Source organism: Alosa alosa, chromosome 9 (genome assembly GCF_017589495.1).
Source record: "Alosa alosa isolate M-15738 ecotype Scorff River chromosome 9, AALO_Geno_1.1, whole genome shotgun sequence".
Classification (NCBI taxonomy): domain Eukaryota; kingdom Metazoa; phylum Chordata; class Actinopteri; order Clupeiformes; family Clupeidae; genus Alosa; species Alosa alosa.
The window spans coordinates 5,929,376-5,939,679 of NC_063197.1; the positions used below are offsets into that span (position 1 = coordinate 5,929,376).

The window sequence follows — 10,304 nt, forward strand, 5'->3', positions numbered from 1 at the left end:
CTTCCTTCCCGGTTAGGTCATCATTCAATCAACGAACTTGACAGCTGACATCACATAGTTCCAATCCTCCTGCAGGTCTTAGATCAGAACTCATTTTACAAGATTACTAACAAGGCCATTTCTGCAACATAAAAACCGAACCGCAACATTCCGTTTTCAAATAATTTGTCACTGTAATTGGTCTAATATAATAATAGTAATAAAATAATTCCACACAGATGTGGCGAGACTGAGATAGTTGATTTATTGATACGAACATGTATATCTTGTACTGTTTATATCACAACACACAAGTTTCCAACTGTCAGATGATAAAGCAGCACTTGGCACATTTTAAGCAGTTTATGTGGATGAGTGTGTATATGTTTCCAGAAACGGAAAATACAAGCTAACAGACAATACATACCATTGATGATGATCATATGAAAGACCGAACTAGGTCAAAAAAAGACAATTTCATTGAAACAACTTACAAACTCAGTTTAACAGTCACGTCACAGATTATTTTAAGGCATTGTGCTTTGCATGTAAAGATGTTTTCCTGTCAATCCTGACACTGAGAACATAAGCTGAAGAGCTTTAACCCACTACATTCCCAATGTAGGTTCCCTTTTCCCTTAAGACTTATGATTCCACAGCTGACAACACCAATGCAAACACAGCATTCATTTTTTGTGTTTCAGACCTTTCTCCTTTTCAAACCGGGCGATCCGATTGAAAATGTCCTGCAAGTTAGAGGGCAGCTCTTTCTTTGGGCCTCCCTCAGAGCTTCTCCTACCATTCTGGGAGGAATCCTCATGCCGCTTGGAATCTCTAGCGTGACCTTCTGATCGCCTTCCGTCCCTTTTCTCTACCTTCTCGGAGTGGTGGCTCGGGACATTGGCATACCTGTGGCCCTGCTGGTCAGATTTGCGGGAATACTCTGAACTGGTCGAGGAGGAAGAATGCCTCCTGGTACCACTGCGTGCGGGCTCCTGTGCGCTGCTGGACCCTGCCTCCGACTTTGTGTAGTGGACGGAGGGCCCTTTCTCGCGGCCGTTGACGTCGTGGTCTTTCAACCCCACTCGCCTATCGCTACGGGGCTCCCTCGCCTTGGTGGGCATGGCGGGGCCGCATTCGAAAAGGTCATCCTCAAACCTACCTCTGCTGTCATCCAGAGCGTCCACGATGGATGTGGAACCCAAGGAAAGGGACCTCGTAGCCTTGGCCTGGGAGGACTCGTCATCAAACAGCCCGGACACCGGGTGCTTCAGGTTCATGAAGGAGGCGGAGGTGTTGGCAGGTTCTGGGTACCACTCCTCCTCCTCCTCCTCCTCCTCTTTTCCTCTCTCCTCCTCGTCGGAGAAACGTCCATGCCGTGAGGACGAGGTCCTCCGGTGGCGCTTTTTGTCGCTGTGAGACGAGCGCCTGTGCTTCCGTTTCTTTTTCTTGGATTTCCTGTGAGCGGAGGAAGATGAGGAAGAGGATGCAGAGCTCGAGGAAGAGGAGCTGGAAGACATTGACGAAGAGGAAGAAGACCGCTTTCTTTTACGTTTCATCCTAGAGAAAGAAAGTTACCCGATGTCATTTCTTGATGTAACTGCAACGACTTTAAAGATTTGTCTTTTTTTGATTGTGTTCCAGCACAGGAGCAGAACTCCAAGAAGAGATGGCAGCTCACCAAGTACCACAGGACGTAAATGCCCGATTAGATGAGGATAATATAAATCAATCAATAAGTAAAACATTCATCAGAATTCCTGTAGTTATGCTCTCTGGCTTTAGAAGTGTAGAAATACGGCATTCCAATCAGTCCATTCAACTAGACTGGACTATTGCAACGCCCATATTTGTGTGAGTTTACCTTTTCTCCTCTTTTAAGATCTTACGCAATTTTTCTGCACTTGTCTCCACATTCTTAGTCTTTTCCAGCTCCTTTGCTGCCTCTTCTTCTTTCAGTTTAAGCGATTTCTTTAAAGCAGTCAATTATTACGGGAATATTGCAGCCATTTTCCAGAATTTTCAATCGCACATACATTTTACATTGGCACACACAGGAGAGTCGAAAGACATGCATTTAAAAGGACATTGGTTAAAAAACAGGGTTATTTCATTGTGAAAGTGATTGAATTTAGCACAGGTCAAAACAAGTATATTGAGGATATGTGAAAAAGGATATTTGCACAGAAAAACAAATTACAATCATTACACATAAGGAAGATGTTTGCAATCATTACACAAAAAAAGAAGAGACAGTTACCACAGGAAGGCACAAGAGTCAGTCAGCACACAAACCAGGGAACAAGTCGGTGTCGTCAGAGTTGTTGTCCAGAGACGGGTAGTCATTGCGACCAGGAAGTCAGGGGGCAAGGTCCCATATCAAAGAGGCACATACACAAAAACAATACTTCATCAGTACTACTGGACACCTTATGCAGCCTTACCACAGTGATTATAATGCCTACGTGCTAATGGCTCTAAAACTGATTAACACAGCAAATGTATTAGAGGTGGAGTTTAAATGACTAGCAGACTCTTGTTGCTCTGGACTCCCTAATATACTCTGGCTCACCTGGATGCGCATCTGGAGCTTGCGTAAGGCTTCGGTAGCATCCTGGAAGTGCTCGTCCAGCGTCAAAGCCTTCTTGTACAGCCCCTCTGCAGTGACCAGTTTCTCCTCTTCCTCCAGTCTAGTACAGAAAAGCACAGCCAATATACTACGTGCACGAAATGCTCTCTGTGCGCTGGTTTGTTTCCGGTGGAGGCAGGTGTGTTTGAACCTGCGGCTATCGCTAATGTAATTAGTGTCTACACGGACCCGGTTGGGTGTTACACTGGGGAGTCAGCACGTTACGATAAAGAAGGATTTATGCGTGTGTTAAAATTGTTATTATTAGGAAAACAGAATATTCAGAGTTGGAGTGATGATGTAAGGAGCAGAATATAACAGAAGATGTCGTTACAACACAGTTAACATTCCACCGGAAATACATGAGCGTACAGCGTACAGGAAAAGCCTTTTGTGCACCTAGCCTATCGTACCAGTGTTTTGCAAATATGGTCAGTGAGTCTGCATACAGATCTGTTTTGCTGTAAATGTCGCTATGATCGGCCAGTCTTTATTTTTAGCAAAGGATACAAACGCTATTATACTAGACTGTGACATCAGTACACAATGCATCACTGTAAATGTAAATCAGGTTTCTCGGCCAAGTATACTTGCGTATACAAGTAATTTGGTCTCTGCATTTATCCCATCCGTGAATTTGTGAACACACAGTGAGGTGAAGCACACACTAACCCGGATCACTGGACTGCACTTCAGACAACAAGGTAGCCTCAAGTAGCTTACAATATTACAGAAATATCCCTGCATATAGGCTAAGTGTAACTTCTAGTATGGAGCAGGCATAAATCATTAAGTCAAACTAGTATATATGGTAAGGACTTTTCTAATAAAAATGGTAATAATTAGCAGATTGCTATGGAATGCTTTAGGCCTTGAGTTAAATAGGCTAGTCAGCAGAAAGGTTGACATTTCTGTCAAAGTTGAGTTATTGACATTCTTATTCTGTGACAACTTCATAAGGTGAGAAGAGGTGTTTCTTGTTGTATGTATTTTTGGACAGTATATCTAAAGATGCTTTTTCAACTTATCAATATAACTCTATGGAATTCTAAAACTTTGAAGCTCAATATCTCAGAACTACTTAGAACACAGATAGAACCTTATAATTCTAAAGGGGCCGATATGGCATGTGGTAGCAGTAGGTCCTGTTTGATTGGTTATGTACTGCACATCATGGAGTCAGATTCCAGTTCAAACTGTACTTACTGGCCTCCGCGTTCTACCAGAGTCTGGCAGAGGTACTTCTTTGCATTCCTGTGTGTCGGGCAGCTTTCCAGGGCTACTTCAAAGTCACTGATGGCCTTCACCAAACTCCCTTTAGTTGCATACCTAAGAACAAAAGCACCACCCATCACTATCACGCTACCACATGATAATCACAGTCATGATAATAATGATTATGATAATACATTGTGCCTTAGGGAAGAGGCAATATGTAAACCATATGTACCCAGTACTTAAGAGGGTGAAGAACACTTACTGATGCAAAAAAGTATCTCGATTTCACAGACTACAAATTGTTTGTCCAATACAACCAAACATATGTTTTACATTTGCAGACGATAAAACTTGAATATGATATGATAAGAGATCCCTTGATAAAAGGACCAACCAGCAGTGAGATTCATGATTCAACACACCAGTAAGAGCAGATTTAAATAGTCAAGAATGCTTGGTGCATTTGGGTCTGATTTGTCTTTTTTTCCCTCTCTGAACAGAAAATGGAGAGACAATTAAAAAAACAAATTAAACAATGTTGCTGTAAGAGGCCAACTGATACATTCTTTAGCTCAGATACCTACAGTGCACCCCTGGCCACCAGAGCTTCCACATTGTTGGTATCGATTTCCAGAGCTTTGTTGTACTCATTCATTGCCTCAACATGGCGGCCAGATTTGAAGTGATCAACCCCGGCCTTTACGCTGGAGAAAAAAAACAATGGATTCATTCAGAGGAAATTCAGTGAAATTAGTAAATTAAGTGAAATGAATATGCAAATTAGGTCAAACAAAACTATTGGTTTAAGATGTCAAAAGAATATTTACAAACCATTTAAGAGCCCATGATGCAGACTGCTTCTTCCTAATGTTTACTGCAAAATCCTCCTCTTGGAAATGTTTGCTGAGGAGAATACACATGAAAAGTGCAGTCATGGTTTAGATCTGTGTGGATCTGGAAAACACCTGTTGACTGTGGAGAAGATAAACCCTTTTACCTCTGTAGTCCCCTCATCATTGAACAACACTTTGTCTCACGACTCAAGACTCCCAGCTTTGCGAGAAGAACATCCACGTTGGACGGGTTAGAAAACCCAAGGGAGCTTTCCAAGACTCTCTCATACGTTTCCGTACCATCACTGGCAACCCTCTCACCACGGCTGGATTAATGACATGCAAAACATCAAAATTGCTGTTTCAGTACTTCTCAGTTCAGCACATAGGACTTGAGCTACATATCCAAATAAGCAAGATATTAGCGGTCTATCTTACCAGTAGTGAATGGGAAGATCCTCTCGTGAAATAACACCAAGTTTAAGACTGCTGTGTCTTGGAGCAAGAGATGAGGGGTGCAGTGAGACTGTTAATTTCCCATGGTACCGGTCGACATCTTTCAGTCCAGCTAAAATGTTGCAACAATCAACACAAACATTGCTGAATATGATAGCAAGCATTGACACATAACTTATTGCATACAGGTCACTGAAAATGTTAAGTGTTTGAGTTAGGTGGGAGCCAGTGGGAGCTGAGCTCCCATAGAGTGAGGACTGGCTCCCAATAAAGCAGTTAACTCAAATATCTGTGGGGGTCTCTGAATATGCAGCAGTATAATATTTTAATAACAAATAAAGCTATTTTCCCTTTCACATACAGAGTAATATTGACGATAAAGATAAATAGCTTGACATGACGAGTAATAAGAGTAGCCTAAACGAACGTGTACAGGCCTAAAGCATCGTGAATGCAGCATGGCTGCACTTCACCACCTATGAGTGCAAACTATCAATTTGAGAGCTCAGTTGATCCGAAGATTTCCATTCATTATTTTTTAAAATTTAGATAGAGAATTTAAATAAACTTGAAGATGACTGGCTACCATGCCACCCAAACAGAAGCTACGTATAATGACTTCATGCTCAGACTCAACACGCTTCGGTTTTACTACCAAAACGCAAACAATAGCTCCAGATAACGGCATAGCAGCACGGATGCCTGCCAGCTCTACTGTGACTGTAGCGGTAGATCAGTGTAAGTATGCATACAGTGTGTGTGTATATATATATGTGTGTGTGTGTGTGTTTTTAACGTGTGCGCGCATGCACAAGTGTAACACATAGCCTAACATAGTCGTCAAGAAAGGCGCACCTACTTAATTGTAGACTATTTACTTGCACATCCATAGTTTTTTTTTTTGGAGACCCCCACAGAGATGAAATCATAACTCGAACCCTGAATAAGTTCATGTCAAACACACCTCTTATCAAATCTCCAACTTGATAATAAGAAAGAGGATCATCATGGTTCCCATTGGATGGGACATCTCTTATGGGACATAGGGCCTGCGGAGTTAAATGAAGTGAAATCTGTTATGAGCGACATATAGGAGAAAATCTGCTAGGATTTAACACAAACCATATCCCCAACAAGCCAAATAAACCTACAGTTAGCTCCAGGTCCTCAATGTCCCTCTCAATTTCACTGTAAGTACATATTAAGGTGACAAAGAACCCAAAGTCTCTGATGGAGTTGATTCGTCCAATTATGACATCTCCACGTTCTACATCCCTGAAAAACAGGTCCCTCCTTTCCTCAAAGGAAACCTCCATAAACTGTTCCAGAGGGGGCATGATGGCATAGGGTTCTGTAAATAAAGAACAGTGACATTAAACACACAGGCAATATGATCTAATTTACAATGATGGGGGAATGATTATGTGGGTTACAGAACAGCAGTGGAGTCTTACCACAAGATGCGTCCTGCCAGTCATCTTCCACTGGCACTGCTGACTTCCACAAAGGGGAAAATAACAAGTCTGCTTTCCTTGAAATAAACTGTTCAACGATGGTAGACCTGCTTGCATCTGCAACTTGTCTGAAAAATGAGTGATGGCGAGATACATTCTTAAAAGTCATGAGTCAAGTTTACAATGGATATTTTAATTCATTTTTTGAATTAATCTCTTCACCACATACCTTTCGCAGACTGCTTTAGAGAGGTCAGATGCAATAGCAGTAAAGTCAGGGTTTTCATTTTGTTCACATGTTAAAAGGGACAGTAAACTTTCTCCATGGTAGGATAGAGACTGTCTCAACAAGTCTCTGTCCATGGTCAATCAGCTTTCCGTGTGGCTGATCTTAACATATTCTGCGAGACATAAGCACACGATAAGCAAACAGCAACATTATTATAAGCAAGCCACCAAGGACAATGAGTATGCTAACTTTATGTTACCGTTAAGGTTAATTCTTGTTATCTGGATCAACATAGCTTCTAAATCGAGTACCTAACCGAGTTACTTCCTCGCTATTGTCTTTGCAATCGATGTCAGTGTCAAATCTGGCGTGGTTATATCAATTCTGTGTAATGAAATGCATCTAACGTTATATGTAACGTTTAAAGTTAACGTTAGGTTCCCCAGAAGTTCAAATTGAGTTAACATTAGCCAATCTTGCTAGCCACTAGCAGCTACGCAAACATCAACTAGTTAATTTGCCAGTATGATCTGCATGCAATATAAGCTCAACACAAAGACGATACTATATTCGTAAAGTGTCTTTCTTTTGGAAATTAGTTTGTGCCATTGCTTACAGGTTTAAATCCGTTCTTATTACATTACGGACTCTGATCTTGGATATTTACTGTTCAGTTTGTTGCGCGGAGTAGCGGAAGTGGTTTAATGCGTTACAGTTTTTTGGGTTCTGGTGGAAACATGAAACCGGCGTCGCAATCCAAAGACTACTCAACCACCAATTTATGTTCTTCAGCAATTAATGACATTCAGTTCCATACAACTTTAGGAAATTAACTTAATTGCATGTAATCGTACAAACATTGGTAAAAACATGTATTTATCCTTAAAGCTATTGTTGGGAAGTTACCTTGATATTTCAAATAGCCTTTGGAATTCTGGTTCAGACCAGGTCAAATGAGGACGGCCTATGTGGGTTTCAAATGTTAATTTTTTTTGGAGAGTGGTTGGACTGTCTTCTGGGGTCATTGAACATGAAGAATAATTATGTCTCCATTTTCCCCCACCTGTTTCAACCCTATTTTTCTAATACAATTACACAATAGTTAACACGCAATTAACACAATAATTTTCACCTAAATCACTGGCTATATTGAATTAAGTTCACAAAACAGTTATTTTCAGGTATGATTGTAGCCTATTCATTATTATTATAGGCGTACATATGTTTCAGAATGCAGAATATCCTTTTTTTAATGTATTTTGTCACATAAGGCTTAAAATGAAACATTAGATTTGTGCAAATAATAATAATTCTACTTTTCAGGTGATTTAATTTCTGCAATTTTGCAGTTTTTTGACATGTCCCTTTTTTGCATCAATAATATCCAAGTATAGCCTAAACTTACAAACAGCAACAATAACAACATTTTAAAGCAAACCATCTCCATCGTCTTCATCATCATTCCCCTCCTGATTTCCCTGGCTGACATTTCCACAAACATTCTAGACCAGGGGTGGGCGAACTTTTTGGCTAAAGGCCCCCCCACGACACACACATAAAAAATAATAGCCTATAATTTAGTATGACAAAATTTTTATTTTAAAATATTAATTGCTTAAAAATACTGCTAATTTTATGCTGTTTAACAAATGCATAAATTGTGCACTGTCGCTTTAAGACAGTCGCTGTTCACGTTTATTTCTCAATGATCTTCTGCCTGCTACGGTATGGCCCTCTCACTTTTTAAATGGTCAGTAGTGGGAACTACTGCTGCCTTCATGATTTCCTTTTAAAAGTTTCTTATAAGAAGGAGATATCAATTATCAACAATGACAATCCAACTGGAACCTGCGGCTCTCTCTCCCTCTCGTGAGTGCAGACGCGTTCCCAATTAAATGGATCGCATGTTCACGTTAGATCTGCTGCAAAGGAGATAACTAAGAGTTAACTTGGTTTAACATGATGTTATCTCTATTTAACATGATGTTTTGACATTGACATTGTAAACCAGTGGTCCCCAAACTTTTTCTTCCAAGGGCCAGCTTACTATGCCTGGCTGTAAGAGAGGGCCAGAGACTCGGAGTATATCAGTAACCATAAATAGCTTAGTGCTGTGAACAACAGCAGTCTACCTTAGTTGAATATTCCATTACATTTAATCTATAGGCTATTGCAATTTAATACCATTGTTAGCTGTGTTTATATTGCCATCATGCCATATCAGTGTAAAATTTAACTCAAATTAAATAATACTAATAAAAAGACTTTTGCATTCCCAAAAGTATTAGCAGGTAGTCCCAAAAGTATATTTCATTAAAAATGTGTGAACTCTGAACTCTGAAAATTGAAAGTTCTCTGAAAGTTCTCAAACTATGAGAATTTTATGAAGTGCTGAAGTGGTCTGAAATGACCACCATTCTAACTTTCACTCACCTGAACTTGTGAACATTGTATGAACATTTGAACAAATAAAAATAATTATCCCAGAAAGTCCCAGAAATATGACTTGAATATAAGTTAGTTAGTTATTAACAATTCATTGATAAACTTTTAGAATACTTTGAGCACTGATGCAGTCAGCATAGGCCTCTTACATTGTTTGCAGGTAGGACTACATTTCATTCCGTTTTTGATGGCAAACGCGAAACAGCGCCAAAACAACCACCAGTGGACAAAAAGAGTATTACATGTGTACTGTTAAGACTCGCCATAGAGAATGGGGGAAATTGCGGAGGTTATAGTTTGACGATTTCGTACTCCCGTGCGGGCCAGATGCTATACTACGGACATGTTTTGGGGGGCCACCCAAAATGAGGTGGCGGGTCGTAGTTTGGGGACCACTGTTGTAAACGTTCTCTAAGGAGAGTGAAAAGCAGTTTGCAGTAAAGCTAACCAACGTCGTCTCTATCGCAGGAAAAAAATAGCCAAATTAAATGCTCAACGGGCCGGATGAAAGTGCTTGCGGGCCGGATCCGGCCCGCGGGCCGCAGTTTGCCCACCCCTGTTCTAGACAATGATTGGATGTATTTGTGTGTATATGACTTGTTGCTTTGACCTAAAGCAGAACATCTCTGTGGACAAGTTGAGCGCACTGTCTCTGGTCTAATGCTTGATGTTGGTCCTTCCACTACCTAGCAAAGGCGCACAAAGGCATATGCTTTGTGGACATGGCGTTCAGCGTCATCAGTGTTCAATTCAAATTTCCATGTTTTTTTTTCATCTGAGCAGCAATGGCATCAGCAGTATAAGCACTCTCAAATAACTTTTGGATGTCATCATCAGTTTTGTTTGACATCACTTTGTCTATGGCAGCATCACACACACTGGACAAACATACTACATCTGGGTCATAACGTTGCTTTGATTATGAACATGATTATGCTCTTGATGGCTTTTGATACTGAAGTAGATGTTGTGGAATTGCTTTCAGGCTGAAGCAAGGCTGACAAACTCAAGATCTGATGCAACTATGCCAACATTATGTTCTTGCTTTTCAAATGCGTTAC

General features: G+C 40.6%; 1 protein-coding gene across 3 annotated transcripts; it reads right to left on the minus strand.

Annotated features, from left to right (window-relative positions):
* Window positions 1-221: 221 nt before the first annotated feature.
* Window positions 222-7,512, minus strand: ttc14 (tetratricopeptide repeat domain 14). 3 transcript variants are annotated; one of them, XM_048253326.1, is made up of 13 exons: window positions 7,415-7,512; window positions 6,799-6,970; window positions 6,570-6,697; window positions 6,267-6,466; window positions 6,080-6,164; window positions 5,098-5,227; window positions 4,824-4,985; window positions 4,658-4,729; window positions 4,411-4,530; window positions 3,815-3,937; window positions 2,552-2,669; window positions 1,844-1,950; window positions 222-1,539 (listed from the first exon to the last, which is right to left on the minus strand). In XM_048253326.1, exons 2-13 carry the CDS (start codon window positions 6,930-6,932, stop codon window positions 666-668), a joined length of 2,253 nt encoding a protein of 750 aa, XP_048109283.1. In that variant the 5' UTR covers window positions 6,933-6,970; window positions 7,415-7,512; the 3' UTR covers window positions 222-665. The 3 variants fall into 3 exon arrangements, with proteins under 3 accessions (XP_048109283.1, XP_048109284.1, XP_048109285.1); XM_048253327.1 differs by lacking the exon at window positions 7,415-7,512 and adding an exon at window positions 7,058-7,346; XM_048253328.1 differs by having other exon boundaries at window positions 1,398-2,359.
* Window positions 7,513-10,304: the final 2,792 nt, after the last annotated feature.